At 44.8% G+C, this 16,943-nt stretch overlaps 6 protein-coding genes across 6 annotated transcripts; 2 read left to right on the forward strand and 4 right to left on the reverse strand.

The window, feature by feature from the left end:
• Positions 1–891: 891 nt before the first annotated feature.
• PHATRDRAFT_41286 (predicted protein) lies at positions 892–1,209 on the reverse strand (the record flags this gene model as incomplete). Its single annotated transcript, XM_002185276.1, has 1 exon — positions 892–1,209. One exon carries the CDS (start codon positions 1,207–1,209, stop codon positions 892–894), a length of 318 nt encoding a protein of 105 aa, XP_002185312.1.
• A 3,290-nt stretch (positions 1,210–4,499) lies between these two features.
• PHATRDRAFT_41287 (predicted protein) lies at positions 4,500–5,593 on the reverse strand (the record flags this gene model as incomplete). The annotated part of the gene is made up of 3 exons (XM_002185277.1): positions 4,500–5,268; positions 5,365–5,471; positions 5,591–5,593. 3 exons carry the CDS (start codon positions 5,591–5,593, stop codon positions 4,500–4,502), a joined length of 879 nt encoding a protein of 292 aa, XP_002185313.1.
• A 1,017-nt stretch (positions 5,594–6,610) lies between these two features.
• On the reverse strand, positions 6,611–8,664 carry PHATRDRAFT_50348 (predicted protein; the record flags this gene model as incomplete). Its single annotated transcript, XM_002185278.1, has 1 exon — positions 6,611–8,664. The coding sequence occupies one exon, from the start codon at positions 8,662–8,664 to the stop codon at positions 7,711–7,713; it is 954 nt and encodes a 317-aa protein (XP_002185314.1). The 3' UTR covers positions 6,611–7,710.
• Positions 8,665–9,180: 516 nt separating this feature from the next.
• Positions 9,181–10,480, forward strand: PHATRDRAFT_50349 (predicted protein; the record flags this gene model as incomplete). The annotated part of the gene is made up of 1 exon (XM_002185233.1): positions 9,181–10,480. Exon 1 carries the CDS (start codon positions 9,230–9,232, stop codon positions 10,478–10,480), a length of 1,251 nt encoding a protein of 416 aa, XP_002185269.1. The 5' UTR covers positions 9,181–9,229.
• Positions 10,481–11,523: 1,043 nt separating this feature from the next.
• Positions 11,524–12,003, reverse strand: PHATRDRAFT_7294 (predicted protein; the record flags this gene model as incomplete). The annotated part of the gene is made up of 1 exon (XM_002185279.1): positions 11,524–12,003. A coding segment is annotated over one exon (480 nt), but the record flags the coding sequence as incomplete, so codon positions are not given.
• Positions 12,004–14,252: 2,249 nt separating this feature from the next.
• On the forward strand, positions 14,253–14,558 carry PHATRDRAFT_41291 (predicted protein; the record flags this gene model as incomplete). The annotated part of the gene is made up of 1 exon (XM_002185234.1): positions 14,253–14,558. The coding sequence occupies one exon, from the start codon at positions 14,253–14,255 to the stop codon at positions 14,556–14,558; it is 306 nt and encodes a 101-aa protein (XP_002185270.1).
• Between the last annotated feature and the right edge of the window lie 2,385 nt (positions 14,559–16,943).

A 16,943-nucleotide genomic window follows, 5' to 3' on the forward strand; every position in this document is an offset into this window, starting at 1 on the left:
GACCTCAAGATGTGTTTACCACAAACGACTGTGCAATGGGCAGCAGTGGTTTGACGTGCTGTCAAGACTGTTAATCTGTTACGGAGTACTACCAAAGCACAACCGAGGACGGATCGCTGTTATGACAGTGTGTGGTAAACAAAGGTGGGCGTTATGACGAACGACCTGCGATACACCTAAGCAAGCTTAGGGACTGTAAAACTCACTCGCTGACGACGCTCCCCACGGGTTAGACAGCGGATGCAAGGACCTATGCTATAATGCAATATTTGGATCAAAGAATTTCTAAAACAATGAGTGGAAAATTACATGCTACAAACTAGTCAATCTGTTGTTCAGTCCAGTGAACAATCCCACAAAGTGTCAGCGCATCATTGATCTTCCACAACTTCCATAATCTCAATAGACAATCTTTCTCCCACATGTATATATACCTCCTGAACTATGAGTCCCATGCACAACACCTATGGTGAGTAGCTGTTCTTCTTCAGTCCCACCATGTGTCTTGTGATAGCCCCTTTATTGCTTCAATCGTATTTTCGATGTTCCAATTATATCCCAGTCCATTTTGGTCGTGTAAACCGACAAGTGGAGACTAAGCACATGCGGCTCCGGAAACATAGCAATTGTACAAACGCTTCGATTATTGTGAGTCCACGTGGCCACGGAACAAGGCTTTGGTATCATTTCTGTGCGTGCCTCCTTAACTCCATGTGCATAGTTTTTGATTCACACTTGCGACATCCGTGTTTAGTGAATAATTTCCACAAGACATGTCGCAAGGAGGTAAACCACAACAGGGTAACTCAAATACGGTATATTTGCGCAATAAGGCCGACACAAACTCCATATGGGACGCGTAACCGCTGCGTCCATCGGATTGGCTCACACTTACACTTTCCTTACCAAGTGGGAGCTGTCCGAGGGACATGCCGCAAGGTAGCGTACCGTAACAGCGATGGTTTTGAACGAGTACTGCGTCTGCGCATCACCATCCAATCTTTTGCTGTTATCAATGTTGTTGCTATCTGTGCTGTTATTGACGCTTCTTATTGGAAAGAGCTGCTTCTTCTCTTTTCCGCCAATGGTGCCGGACAAAATCACCTCTTCAAGGAAGAGATCGAAGTGCCGAGATGCCGCCTTGAGCGATGACTCCGAAGAGCATCCCTTGCGAAGTTCGGTGACACCCTTGAGTTTTTGACAATTCATGATGTCTCAGCTAGGAAACAAGAGAACGAATCAGCAACAAAGGTACACAGTGCCTGCGGGTTTTGACTAGTATTGATTATTGTCTACTGCTGAACCAGAGGGGGAGGAGCGAAAATGATCAAGTTGCTATTGCTTGCTATCCTTCTGTTTACTTCCCTTCCTTTCTTGGGAGGCAACAAACCGCTGCGACGTCAGGCACTACAAACGTCGTGGTTCAACTATCGACACGGCAAGAATGCGATGCGTCCGGCGAACAGGGAAAATGTGAGGCCTGTTTGGCGAAGAAAGATCACCGGCCGGACAGATTTGAAATTCCTGTGACATCGGCCGAGTCCGGGTTCTCCGTGACGTGGCACTGTGGCGACGGACAGGCGCGATTACAAACCTGTAGTCGATCCGTAAAACGGCCCAAAACTGTGGGACGAAGGAACTTACAGTTAGTAAATCTTGATTTTGGCCGGATTAGGGAATTTCCTCAATAAAATAGCATCCTAGATGGGAATGGTTGCGAAACTTCAAATTGCCTGACAAGCCAAATTTACAGTTAAACAAACTGCGAACTTCACACTTCTGACATAACTGACTGTGACTGAGACAGTAAAAAGTCAGTCAGCATCGAAAATATGCAATAGAGTTAGTGTTCGTAAGAAAACCAACCGATGGCTGCTCGCGATGCCAGAAGTGTTGGACAAAGGCGACCAAAAGCAGAGGACCAACAACTCCACATCGTAATTGAAACTGATATGTCGAGCCCTGAAGCCAATTCAGATCGAATAAGGCAAAAAAGAAGTGCTATACTTGCAGAGATGAGCTCACTTGTGAATGTAACGAGCAGCTTGAATCAAGTGCTCGAGGATATCAAGCAGCAGCTCGAGATTTGTACTCTGGCAGCCAGTTCAAACTCTGAACACAACAAACGGACCTCATCACTTTTGATAGAAAAGCAAGATAAGCTAATGGTGGAATTGTCTCAATGGTCGGATATTGCAGGATAAAGCAGAGAAGCAAGGATCACCAATTGAACTGCCTGATCAAAAATCGAATTACATAATGTAAATTCTTTTTCACATCGAAAGTCTTCTCGAAGCTTTTTTTTTCATGGGGTAGTGAAAACATATATTAGTTTCTCTGCGTTCTTACAGTTCGGGCATTTTTCCTTCGACAAATTGCAAAAAAAATTCATGGCTGACGTATAGAGCGATCAAAAGAAGCAAACACAATTCTTCAAAAGCATCACTGTCTTTTGATCGATGCGCTTGTCGCTCCGTTAAAACGCGTTTCCTCTGGGTGACAACATTGCCGAACTCGGGTAAGAGCTAAATAACTGTTAAGACAGTAAATGTGTCGTATCGCCATCATTAAATCATAGTATAGCCCCTTCATCCTTAATTTCCTTACCGGTATAGTTGACTCGTAATTTCCTAATATAAATTCGTAATCCGACGCTGATATTTGATATGACCGTCTCTAGTTCCAACGGTAGCTCTATACACTGTGGCATGAACGACCTGAGACTTTATTGATACCATGTCGTAACTCACTGTTGTTAGCTACCGCAGACAAAAAAGCGTCGATTTCAACATTTCTCCTCTACAGTAAACAGGAACCAGATTCAAGTATCCCTCAAACTTCGATCGGCAAGAGCAATGTTGTGAGCGTATTATCAGAAATAACTGTGCTTGTATCTGGATTTGCTACACGAAGAAAATCCATTTTGTGAAAGTCAGTACTAAGCAAAAATATCCTTGTAGATTTACTGTACACCATCGAACGGTAACAGTCGAAAATTCTTTGATCACATCACCCCAAATTTGATGGAGTTTTTTCCTTGGCTGGGCATTTTTCACAATGGGTGAGTGGTCTTTGGTAATATTTATTTGCAAAGGCGGCAAAACGAGATAAATTGCTGATACGAAAACGTGCTATAAATAGATTTTTCTTTGATTACAAATTTTCCTTGATGACGAAAAACAATTGTGGTCAATTGCCATCGCTCAATATAGAACTGAAAATGGGTACAAAGCCCGAGTAGAGATAAGAAGCCTCGAGTAAACTATTTTCAGGCTTATTTTTGAAAACTCGCAACCCTAGTATATTACTAAGGAAATTTTTCTGCTTTCAATCGGAACAGATATCACATTTGTTTGAAATTGTCTCTTTTTTGTTTTCTGCAACAAATGTGTAACGATTGTTTGTTAGTAAGGAACGAATTAATGTCCTTAATTTTTCTAAAACCTTATCGACATTATTTGATTTATGTTTAGAATATGACATCGTCTCTGAACAACTTTTCTTAAAAAAATTTACCTGCCTTTTCTCTAGACGAGGTGAGAAAAATGAATATTCAATAGATAATCCTTATTGTTAAAGAATTGAAATTGAAAAGGTCCAAGCTAACAAAAAGGATGTGATCTGATAGCATGGATTTTTTCATCGAACACTGGAAAATTGGTTTTGAACGTTTATTGACTAATAGCATTTTAATAATGTTGACAGTCAATTGATTCACATATTTTTTCTTATCTTAAACGGTAATTTTGGATCAACAAATTTTATGATGATGTTTATGGCTTTTTTGTCCGATGTATTTTGAATACAACTCTGAAATTAGTTCTTTCTTTGAGAGCACCTCTCAATTAAATTTAATAATTTTCATTTTTCATGCACAGCTATCTTTTTCCACTTTTGAAACTGATTCAGGAATTTGAGGAGATCGAGAAAGGATATCACACTGCTACCGATTAAAAGATGACTACTTATGTAAGTGGTCATTATCTGAGCAGATACAGAAGCACTTCTAAAACGAAAAAATCCATATTGTTAGTCATGGTATATCTTATAGAGAGAAAGTTTTTACCAGCCTTTATCGAAAACAGGTACTTAGGTCAAAGCTCTCGGTATCAGCTACCATAAATGTGGAAACAAGACATAAAAAAGGATACTTCATTGCCACAGTGATAATTCGCGATGCTGCTACATTGGAAAGCTAGTCGTTCCCTCGCAAAGAGATGCCGATTCAATATTTGTTTTGTAAATAAAGGATTGCTTATACGTGACATGCTCTTTTTATTGCACAGCAATAATTTTTATTTCCAAATTGACATTTCGCAATGCTATTAGAAACATTCCCGCTCCAGCGGTTCCAGAGGACGCTGAATCAATCTGCTAGTCGTTGTTTTACTTTGGAGATTACTTCTGGCAATCCAACGAGACGCTGCATTAGTTCTGTTAAACGTTCTACTCCTATGGAAGCTATTCTACGTGGCGAACGGCGAGATCCCTTGCAAGACCTACAGAGACGGAAAAGCCGAGGTGTCCAAGACGTTGACCTGCTGGTCTCTTCCTCCACCGCGACCCGACCCCCTTAGACCACGTCCTCGCCCGCTACGTCCTTCACCCCGTCCGTCACGTCCTTCACCTCGCCCGCCACGTCCTTCACCTCGCCCGCCACGTCCTTCACCTCGCCTACCAGGTCCTTCACCTCGCCCGCCGCGTCCTTCACGACGCCCACCTCTGCTTCCGCGTCCCTCTCCTCGTCCATTGCGTCCTCGTCCCCCATGCCCATCCGTCTCTACGGTGCCCGATTCCACACGGAAAGCCGGGGTGAGTGTCTTCACTGCCTTATTCTGCTGCTTGTTGCGTCTCGCCTTGCCACTTCCCATAACCATAAAATCTTCTTCTTCAGAAACCTTTGCTGCAACTTTCGTGAACTCGTTTGCAACTTCTCGTTCCTTAGTCGGTTTGAGTAGTTCGCTTGAGGAGGCAGCCTTGGCAGCTAGAAACTCTTCATAGGTCATCGAGTTGTCCACCGGTTCAGGCTCAGCAGGTTCCTCGACCTCTTCTGTATTGATTTCTTCAGGCTTGTCTTCCTGGCCTACGAAGACAACTTCTGCTTCTGCTTTGTCAGTTCCCCAGTTTCTAGCACCGCCACCGGATTTCTTGATTTCTTTGCCGCGGCCCGTCCCAGAGCGGCGATCATAAGCTCTCTTCCCATCACGCGACGGTGCTCTTCCACCACGGCCAAACTTTGTGTTGCGGTCGTTTTGGTTTGGACGGCGACTGTCACAAAAAGAGGGAGAACATTTTATCTTTAGACGTCATATATGACTTTGAAAGATGCCATTGTTTTGAGCAGGGAAAAGGAAATCAACATACCGGTCATCGGGCTTCGAAGCCTCGACAGCAGCTTTGGCGGGCTTGCTATCCTTCTTCACGGCTGGAGCGGTATCGTCATCGTCCAGGATGGCAAAACGATTTGAAGACTGCAAAATCGCAAAATGAATGAGTTGAGTCGAACTTGCTTGCGGTACATTCGGCTGCTTTTCATTTTCTCATCTCGGTACAACTAAATAAAGGCTCTGGGGTTGCCCTGACTACGTACCATAATCTTTGCAGAAAGAAGAACTTGAAGGTCAAGTGATTAAGAGAATTCTTTCTGCCAGCCTGTGACAGACTAAGAACGGGTACAATCAAGTTAATCTGAGCAGCAAGGACAAGGAGTAGATCCTCGTGATATTGGAGGCCGGACGGATTTTCGGTATCGTGAGAGGATTGATTAGAGCCGCAATTTTTTAAGCTGTCACGCAGGGGAAGGGAGGAAAGCTGTTAATTTATCTCCAACCTTATTGCAAGTAAAGGTGAGGCGCAAGTCTCTCCTGTCGCTCCGTCGACGGGAAGGGAACAAATTCACCTAGTGAAGTAGACTTTTCATTAAGTGTAATGTAACATCAAATGTCATGCATCATGTAAGACGTACAAATTAACAGTAAGACCGTTGTGAAGATTGGGCCCCATTCTACTTCTAGCTAGATAGAAATCCCGCCCTTTTCCACTTCAAACATCGAAGGCTATTTTCATCCCTTGTTGGGTCTTTGTAAAACAAACAAGCTACGTAATCGTAGGCAATCTCTGTGGCCTTATACAAGAAACCCAATACAAACGTCGCCGTTTTTCGGCCTCAATCTTTGGTTACTTTTTGCTATCAGGAAAACGCAGTGGTATTTCTTCAGCTTAATTTGCCCAAACTGCCTTGGAGCACAACACCTATACTGTACAAGGCTGTGGCGGTAATGCGTAAAAGGCGAAGACATCAAGAAACAAATGATTTGACCTTGCAGACTACCAGTCCTCTACATTTCAATTATGTCCAATAAATTGATACGGATCTCCACATGCTCCGTTCTTGCTTTTCTTTTTCGTTTAGACCATCCTCTACACTTTTTTGCCTATCACACTATCACCCTCAATTTTGCGTTGACCAACTAATACCAGCAAATCTAATACATCCGTAAACACGCAAGGCAAGGCATAGAATCACTTCCTCAAAATAAGTACACACGACTTTTGTCTATAGATATGAGATAAAACCATTTGACAGTCAATCATATGGTAATCGTGATTTGACTCCTGCTAGTTCGAGATGAGACGCATGGTTGTGCAGTGCGTTTGCTCTACACTGTCACGGACAAACCAAGGGCAAAAGCTTTACATTGTAGACGAATGAATGAAAAAAGCTTATTGCAACTTCTGTATTTGCTCCTCGTGCCATCACCGCTTTCGTTTGAGCCCCGTTGACTGTGTTTGCTAACATCAATTAAAATATGTGGAGAATGCTTCGTGTCCAACAGAGACTGCGCTACAGAGCAGAAAGGAGAGTCTCCTTTGCGCCGTGTGGGGCAGTTCGTGGCAACGAGAAATCTCGCTTTACAGTTGATTCACGGTGTCGGCGAATCAGAGTTACAGTGAATGATATTTTTTCCGAGAAGCAAAAGCTATGCTTTGGCACGAACAGCACAGACGAAGACAACGCCTGGAAAACAAATGCAACGGGAAATTGGTTTCGGCAGTTACAATCCCCACCTAACGTCATTACACTTTCTCGAATTGCATGCACGCCGCTCCTTTCGTACTGGATTATTACAAATCAACACGAGGCTGCTTTAGCAGGGTGTTTCTTAGCTGGACTGTCGGACGGACTGGACGGTTACCTAGCTAAGCACCACAACATGGCAACTGTGCTCGGAACCTACTTAGACCCATTTGCGGACAAGCTTCTGATTAACGCGCTCTCGGTCTCCCTGTGGTGCAACGGTACGCTTCCAACGCCTCTTGTGGTATTATGGCTAGCGAAAGACCTCGTTCTGATGTCGGCAACCTACTTTTACGTTGCAAAACAAACACAGAAAGGTATAGCAGTTGTTGATCCCACAAGAACACCTTTAAAAGTGCAACCAACTTTTACAGGTAAAGTTAGCACAATGTTTCAATTCATTACTCTTGGCGTGGGCATTACTCTTCCGCTCCATGCTGGATTGGATGAAACGCTCACCGCCCTATGCTGGATTACTGGCGGCTCGACGATTGCTTCCGTTCTGAGTTACATGTCCTTTTCTGCTTTTGCAGCCAGTGGGAACATTCAAAAGAAATCTAACAAACAGAAGTGAAGGTTTGGATAGCAGAATATTGAGATTGCCGCTTCGTTGGCCAGTCCTCTACGGCTTTTTATATTGGGAAGTTGAACTGTTGTATCAATTGGAGATCAAGTTCGTCCTTGGCACTGTTGTGGATCCACAAGGATTCGCCCCATCTTGTAAGCTTTTTTACAAACACATATCCGTGGCCTTTCAAAAACTCTCTGATTGGTCCTCGAAGCCTCTCTGCTGTAATTACCTTGATCTGATATTTGTCGAGAGGGAAATTCATCATAATGAAAGACTCTGCGCCTTCCACGTCCAACGAAAGATAATCAATTTGGGTGGGAGCATTGTAGCGCTCCAATATTTCTAGTAGAGTGACGGTGTATTTGAGTTCGCTGTATCGTTGCCATCTTTTTCCATTGTCGAAGCCATCGCCTGCAATACCACCATGGTCCCCTGCTTCAAACCGAAAATGCACTTGTTCCAGACGAGCTTGTCCAACTACAGCACCGACAATCTGGCAATCCCTGTAGCTCAAATTGTGCCAATACATTGGATTGGGCTCGACGCACAATCCGGTCCAACCGTACTCTTGTTCCAAAGCGTAGGTGTTTGACAAGTCGGTCGCATCATTGGCAGCAAGATCAATAAAATAACCATCGCGTTTGCCTTTGAATAAGCTTGCTACGAGTTCATCTTGCGAAGCTTGCGAAAACCACGTGCGGTTGGACGGTAGTGTCTTCTTAAGCAAGTCTGTATGGCCGTAAAACACGTCAATCGAGTGCCAGCCGTCGCCAATGCGATCGACTCCGCCATCGGTATGGACGTGCGAAGTGACACAGAGAGGGTTGTCATGTCGGAGACACTCGTTGATGATTTGGCTATTTTCACTACGAGCTATGAAGTTCCCGTGTAGATGGCCGATAAAGCAACCTATCAGAAAGAGGGCCCACGGAAACAACGCACTATACCGGTTTGGCAGAGCGAACCATCCAGATCTTGGTGAAAAGCTACGACTGTCAGATCGAGAAACTTTCATGACAACTTTATCAAATCAAACATTGACCTCCTTTCTATAAAAACTATCGTTTGCGGAGTGTGCGATTCGAGGAGGGTTCGAGGAAAAGCCGCCACTCTGAAGACTCTACAGTGAACAGCGTATGGAGATCAGGATGAGGCAATCGGAAAGAATCTCCAGTTTTCTCTTCCTGTTAGCTATCGACTTCACTGTTGCTGAGCCCAAAAACGGGAACTGCATAAGGGAAGATCGAGCTTTTATATTTTTGAATTTGGTTGGTTTGAATTTTTATATGTTGAGGCTTACCATCATAGAATCCAGAATGTGGGATGTCTGAAATTGTGGAAAACTGCCAGGAAAAGATTGGAGAATAATTGGACGTTGTACCATACTAAACTGTAAGTCACCGGTGGTACCTACCTGTTCTTCCAGCGAGGAAAAATGGCAGACGTTGCCGAGGATCGACAGGATCGTTGGTACAAATGACTTCCGAAGAACATTGTGTAAGCGAAAGAACCGATTCAATCCCTTTATGGTCTCACTATCTTTCATCACAGTAACCTGTTTCACATTGCGGTATCTCACTATGATGTCGTCAGATCCTTCGGCGTTGAAACCCAGCAAACGAGCGCGAACGCAACGCAGCATCAGTTCAACGTTGTCGGCTGATCCAAAGTCTCGAGCAGACATCTCGTCGAGGACTCAGGAAATGAACCAAAGGGCGAAAGATGGTGCTCCCCTGAGCGAGACGGAACTGAGAGATGTCATCAACTCAGTCCAAAACGTCTATCCTTCGGAAACCGATATGAGCTGGGAAGATTTGCGCACCGTTCTGAAGGATGTGGCCCATCTCTCACACAAGGACTGGGCCGTTACAGGAAACAACGCCAAGCGTCTCGGCGAAAAGTTGCTCCAAGATGGCGTGTCAAAGAGTTCGCGCCAATTGCTCGAACGTATTTTGACGGAAGGAAAGTGGGACGAAGGAGCGAAGTACGCCACCGAGCGTCCTGATTCTGTGCAGCCCTGGGCAGTTTTGGTTACGGGAGTGAACGGGATTCGAAAAACGACTAGTATATACCAGACGTGGTTCCCCAATCTCTTGGGAGAGGCGCTCGTGGCACCAGATGGTGCTAAAACGCATTTTTCGAACCAGGTTTTGCCAGTAGGGTCCAATTCATTCTTCCGCCAGTTGGATCACATGATCGCCACACTCTGCAACGAAGATTTTGGGCTCCTTTACTCCATGACGTCAGAACTCCTGGACGAACAAATGCTGAAGGATCCTCCGAGAGATGTCATCAAGAAGTACTCTGATCTAAAGGCGGCCATCTTTACTCGCTACAGAACGCTTGCCGAACTTTTGGGAGCTCTTCTACTGACCGAAGCGCAGCTTGTGAAGTCAAACTGTATGATGGAGACTTCTGGTCGAGACGTAGCAATGTTCAACTACGTGGATCACTTCTTTCCGAAGGGATACAGCAAACTTGCTTTGCACTTTACGGTAAACGACTTATCTCAGGCCAAGGAATCCGTGGACCAACGTATGGTACGCGAAATACAAACAGGAATTAACGCAGTGAAAAAAGAATCTGTTTTCGATATTATAAATGCCAATGCTGGTGGGCCGTACGGATCGGAAGTCCTAGAAGGGATCCAGCGTGATTCTGACAAAGTATGGAATACGGTATTGGACGGCAGTGCAGGAGTCGGAAAGGATTGGTACAAGGCTACGATTCGAATCAATGCGAAGGCAAATGAACCGTGGACTGCTCAGGCTGTAAAGCCTGACGGAAGCCTTGGCGCAGAATTCGTATTTGAAAAGAGCCCTAGCTTTTGAAGACAAATATAGAAAGATCACTAGCATTGCTCACTCTAGTAGGACTACACATACTATAGAAACAGCACACCAGTCATCGTTGTCACCGCAGAGCCAGTGAGTTTTACCCGAGTATTGTGCACAGTACAAAAAACAACTCCACCTCTTTCTGAAACTTGGTTTCCAACGACATTTTCCTTCCCAAACTTTTGTGCAAAATAAGGTGCAAGGACACAGTGGGCTGATCCTGTTACCGGGTCCTCGTTAATGCCCGCTTTGGGCGCAAAAAAACGAGACAGAAAATCAACGGGTTGCTCAACTTCATCGCTTTGGGAATCGTCTTCTCCGGAATTTATGTCAGACGGGGGCGCGGAGCAACAGACAATGACACCACGAGAATAGCCGTCCCAGGATTTGAAGGCAGGATAGTTTAACCCCTCGTAAGGTATCTGACGGAAACTATCATGCGTTATCTCCACTAACAAATCGCCAATTTCAGAAACACCCATGAAAATAACGGAATCCGGTTGTACTCGCAATGCAGTGGACATCATGTGTTCGATTGCTACCTGGTCCTCGCCATCGGCATCGGTCACCTCCACCGCAGGCTTGACTGGAAACTCCATTGTAATTCGAGTATCGTTTGTACTCGTTATCGCCAACTCTGCGTTGACAATTTCTTTCCGGGCATGAAACACAATTGACGTCTCATTCCTATTTTTCAGCTGAACCGTATGATAAAGAACCGAAGCGGAGGCCAGCGTCGCATGCCCACATAGAGGAATTTCAACTGTTGGAGTAAAGTATCGTATGTGAAAATGTCGTTTGTTTTCGTTTTTTCCATCTTGTGCTTCGGCCGCTGGCCAGAGAAAAGCAGTTTCAGAGAGATTGAATTCCTTTGCCACCGTCTGCATCCATTTTGATGTCTGCTCATTCTCTTGATGAGGTTCCACAATAACAATTGCCGCCGGATTTCCAGAGCCGGGTCGGAAGGTGTCCGCAAATGCATCGACTACGTAATAGGGCCGTCCAGGTTTTCTCGCCGCATTTTCTAGATCAAGCTCCAAGTCATACCACTGTTCACTACCGTGAACGATTGAGCTGAGTTGTTTTACTTGGAACCCACATTCAACGTAGAACGCCAACAAGTTTTTCTTTGCCAAAAGCACCATTTTTTCAATGGTACCGTCGTTGTTTTTTTGGACGTCTTGAACATATTCTTTCAGCATTGCAGTCGCAATACCTCTCTTGCGATATTTCTGCTGAACGACGACGCTGTGTATCGCAAGGAGACTGCCGTTCGGAATATGTAGCGACATACTTTCGTGCTCAAATTCACGACAACGGGTGCTGCAAATGTACCCGATTACCACATCGTTGTCATCGTCTTGACCTCCTACTACTGCACATCGAAAATATGGAGCGGCGTGGTGCTGCCTGTATTGTAAAGCCGATTTTGAAGCAGCTTCGTCTTCGGGATAAGATGCTTTTTCAATCTGGGCGACTGCCGGAATGTCCGTAGGTCGAACTTCCCGAAAGCGAATATCCCCCCAACTAAGCGGCTTTTCAGACATGGCGGATGCAGGGGTAGTTGGTGGGGAGAGGTACCAGGACAGGTAGTCCGGAAGCCGATCAACGGTGGATAGCACAGTACGGCTTCAGGAGTTTACAGTTAATGTAAGTCTGTCAAGTGAGTGGCCTTCCAAGCGTTACAAGCGATCCTAGGGAACGGAGGAAGACCACAAAGCACCTAGAAGACCCCTACGTCAAGCATTACATGTAGGGTTCATATCCCTAAGTCTATTGGACAAGTCTATAATTCTATGCTTTACACCTTTGATCACTACCAAAGCATATGGGATCCTTCGGGTCCTCAGGGACACAATTCTAGCCCGTTATCGTCGCAGTTTTCTAATTTGTCAGACCCAGCGTTCTTCGCTGGGGTAGCGGGATCAAAAGGTCGTTTTTTCGTGTCAAGTGTTTGAAGTCATCGCCGACTCCGATTGTGCCTGAGGAGGTAGAGCAGAAATACCTGGCTATTCATGTTGTTAGTATAAGTCGCAGAAGCCTGCGCAGGCCTGGAATATACTGCTACGGTACACTACCTCGCGGCATGTCCCTCGGACAGCTTCCACTTACAGTTAGTAAGGAAAATATAATTGTGAGCCAATCCGCTGGACGCAACGTTTACGTGTCACGTATGGAGTTTGTCTCGGCCTTGTTGCCCAAATTCCGCGTATTTGGGTTACCCTATTATAGTATACCTCCTTGCGGTATATCTTGTGGACATAATTCACTAATCACGGATGTCGCAAGTGTGAATCAAAACTATACATGTGGAGCTAAGGGGGCGCAGAGAAATGATACCACAGCCTTGTTCCGTAGCCACGTGGACTCACAATAATCAAAGCGTTTGCCCAATTGCTATGTTTCCGAAACTGCATTTGCTTAGTCTCCACTTGTCGGTTTACACAACCAAGGTGAACTGGGACATAATTGGAACACAGGAGATAAGATTGGAGCATAGAAAATACAATTGAAGCAACAAAGGGGCTATCACAAGACACATGGTGAGACTGAAGAAGAACCTAGGTGGTGTGCATGAGACTCATAGTTCTGAAGGTATATATATATATATATATATATAAAGCTGCCAATTGAGATGATGGAAGTTGTGGAAGATTGAAGATGAGCTGGCACTTGGTGGGATTGCTCATTGGACTGAACAACAGATTGACTATTTTGTAGAATGTAATCTTCCTCTCATTCTTTTAGAATTTTTTTTAATCCAAATATTGCATAATAGCATAGGTCCTTGCATCCGCTGTCTAACCCGTGGGGAGCATTGTCAGCAAGTGAGTTTTACAGTCTGTCACAATATACACCACTGTACACCGTGGGACAAAACGCTGTTAGAAACAGAGTCTGGTAAGACTTGTGGGCGTTATAACAAACAACCTGCAATACACCTAAGCGGGCTTAGGGACTGTAAAACTCTACTCGTTGGCGACGCTCCCTTCGGGTTAGGCACCCCTGATATCAGCATACTTCTCCAGTTTCATTTTTGGGAACCGGTGTACTACTGTATCGAGGATGCATCTTTCCCTTCCGATGGTACCGAAAAGAGCGGTCGCTTTGTTGGCATTGCTGAATCTGTTGGGGATGCTCTCACTTACAAAATCCTCACGGACAACACCAACAAAATCTTATACCGCTCTAGTGTGCGTTCCGCATTGAAATCCGGAGAAACCAACCTATGCCTTACGCCACAGGATGGGGAGAGTAATTCTAAGCCTATCAACTTTGTCAAGTCGCGTAGAACTGAAAACAAAAATTCCTATGCCTTAAAGGATCTACCCGGTTTCACCCCTGAGGACCTTATTGGACGCGCTTTTCTAACCGATAATGGGGAGCGTTTTCGTGCACGAATCACAAGGAAAATCCTAGATCCCGACAAGCCCTCCGATGTGCGTTTTTTAGTCGAAATCAATGATGGCAAGTATGATGAAATTCTTGCCTACAATGAAATTCTAGATAAACTTGAAACTGATCTAGACAAAGAATTGCATGATGCGGATCGACAATGGCGTTTTAAGGACATCGTCGCGCACCAAGGCCCCCTATCGACACACGATGAGAATTACAAAGGTTCTAAATACAACATTCTTGTTAACTGGGAAACTGGGGAGTCTACCTATGAACCCCTAGATGTCATACGGGCTGACAATCCTGTTACGTGTGCTGCCTATGCTAAACGCCAAGGTCTACTAGATACTCCAGGATGTCAACTGGAATGACAGTTTTGAGTACCGGTTCGCGCGATGGCGAGCACTACTTGGGTTGTGGCACCCAAGGCGAGCCTGTCGAAACTAATCTTGTGTGTTTGGCCACAAATCCCGATACGGATGGTTTTGGACAGGCGCAATCCCAGCTGAGTATTCAGAAACATGATGTGACTGTTTTGGGACTTGATCGTTGCCATGCTAAGGAGCATGGTAACTATGATGAATGTGCCCATGGTGCCGTGTATAACACCGTGGAGAATAGTGAAACGGACCATGATGACGCTTGGCAGATTGTGGGGCCAAATGGAAAGTGAGCAGATTAGCTCTTTAGTTTAGAGTTTATAAATCTTAACAACAATTGTGTGAAAACCATATTTGTTAGTTTGTATCTCTTTGTTAGAAGCCAGACAAGTCTTGATCACCTTGTGCTGTCTTCAGAAGCCAGGAGATACTTGACGTTGACACAGGATGGAAACAGTTTAAACGGCTTGCAACTAGGGAAAAGAAGTTTCAACGGCTAGTTAACCAAGCTCGACTTCATTCTACTAGGCATTCCCCTGTCTTCAAGTTTGGGTACCAGATTTCTCGTGACCACAAGGAGGCGGTAGCTATTGATAAGTTGAATAGAAATAGCAAATGGCAGGAGGCTGAAAACATTGAAAAGACCCAGCTCCATGAGTATAACACCTTTATTGACAGAGGTAAAGCTGTTATACACGGTATAGATGTGTCAAATGCACCAGAAGGGTTCAAGAAGATCAGAATCCATACAGTATATGATGTCAAGCACGACGGAAGACACAAGGCCAGGATGGTAGCTGGTGGACATCTTACCCCTGTACCTCTTGAAAGTGTGTATTCTGGAGTGGTCTCGCTACAAAGCTTGCGTATTGTTGTATTCCTAGCTGAACTTAATAGTCTAAAGCTATGGGGAGCAGACATAGGGAATGCATACCTGGAAGCCAAGACCAAAGAGAGGGCCTTTGTTGTAGCTGGTCCGGAATTTGCTGAGCTAGAAGGGCACATTCTTGTTATCAACAGGCATTGTATGGTCTCAGGAGCAGTGGGCTCCGATGGCATGAGAGATTTGCGGACACCCTTTGGGACCTTGGGTTTACAGCAAGTTAGGCCAACTTGGATGTCTGGATACGAGCCAATGGTAGAGTTTACAAGTACATTGCGGTTTGGGTTGATGACATCGCCGTTGGAGCTCACAGTCCTGGAGATATCATTGACCAACTCAAGGAGCAACACAAGTACAAGCTCAAAGGTGTTGGTCCTCTCGAATACCACTTAGGATGTACTTTTGAGCAAGACAAGGACAATACTCTTTCATACCACCCAAAGAAATATATTGCACGTATGATGGAGCAGTATGAGAGTATGTACGGTGAACAGCCCAAGATGTATGTGTCCCAACTAGAGAAAGGGGACCATCCGGAACTAGATGCTTCATTGGAACTCAATGAAGAGAAGACAAAGCAGTACCAGTCACTCATTGGGAGTTTGCAATGGCTCATCACACTAGGTTGATTTGATATAGCCACTGCTGTTATGAGTATGTCAAGATTTCGAGTGGCACCCCGTGAAGGACATCTTGATCAACTCAAGCAGATGTATGGCTACATCAAGAAGATGAAGAATGGTGCTATTTGTGTTTGTACTGATGAGCCCAACTACTCAGAACTACCTGACAAGCGTCATAGCTGGACAACTTCTGTACACGGGGATGTCAAAGAACTTCTTCCTCATGATGCACCAACGGCACTTGGAAAGCATGTCACTCTAACAAGCTACATTGATGCGAACCTATACCACAATATGGTAACAGGTCGTTCTGTGACAGGAGTACTCAATCTGATCAACAAGACTCCCTTTGAATGGTTTTCGAAGCGTCAGGCTACCATGGAGACTGCCACCTATGGGTCTGAGTTTTTTGTTGCAGGTCAGATTGCAGTTGAGCAAATCATGGACATCCGTACCACCCTCCGTTACCTTGGAGTACCAGTGACAGGAAAGACAATCTTGTTTGGTGACAACCAGTCGGTGACTACTAGCTCAACAGAACCTCAGTTGCCCATAAACAAGCGTCATAATGCATTGTCTTATCATCACGTTAGTGAGGCAATTGCAGCAGGAGTTGTTGATGTTGGGAGCCGAAAATGTGGCAGATGTGCTCAGTAAACACCGGGGTTTTCAACAGGCATGGCCAGTCCTTAAGCCACTCTTGTTCTGGCAAGGAGATACATCAAATTATGAGGTGAAGACTTTCAAGACCACCAAGCAGGCTGATGGGGAGTGTTATGGTATGCCTCCTTGCAACATGTCTCATGGACATGATTCACCATGATATGGATGTTGCAAGTGTGAATCAAAACTATGCACATGGAGTTAAGGAGGCGTGCACAGAAATGTTGTCAGCCTTATTTTGTGGCCATGTGGACTCACAATAAAGGGAGCAATTTGTACAATTGCTATGTTTCTGGAGGCGCATGTGTTTAGTCCTTACTTGTCAGTTTACAAGACCAAGGTACAGTGGAATACAATTGGAACATAGAGATACAATTGCGGGAACAAAAGGTACCATAAACCACATGGTGGGATTGAACAAGATCCTATACACACCATAGGTATTGTGCAAGGAACTTATAGTTCCGAAAGTATATATACATGTGAAAGAAAGGTTGCCTATTGAGATT

The sequence above is a fragment of the Phaeodactylum tricornutum genome, chromosome 29 (assembly GCF_000150955.2).
Source record: "Phaeodactylum tricornutum CCAP 1055/1 chromosome 29, whole genome shotgun sequence".
Classification (NCBI taxonomy): Eukaryota; Bacillariophyta; class Bacillariophyceae; order Surirellales; family Neidiaceae; genus Phaeodactylum; species Phaeodactylum tricornutum.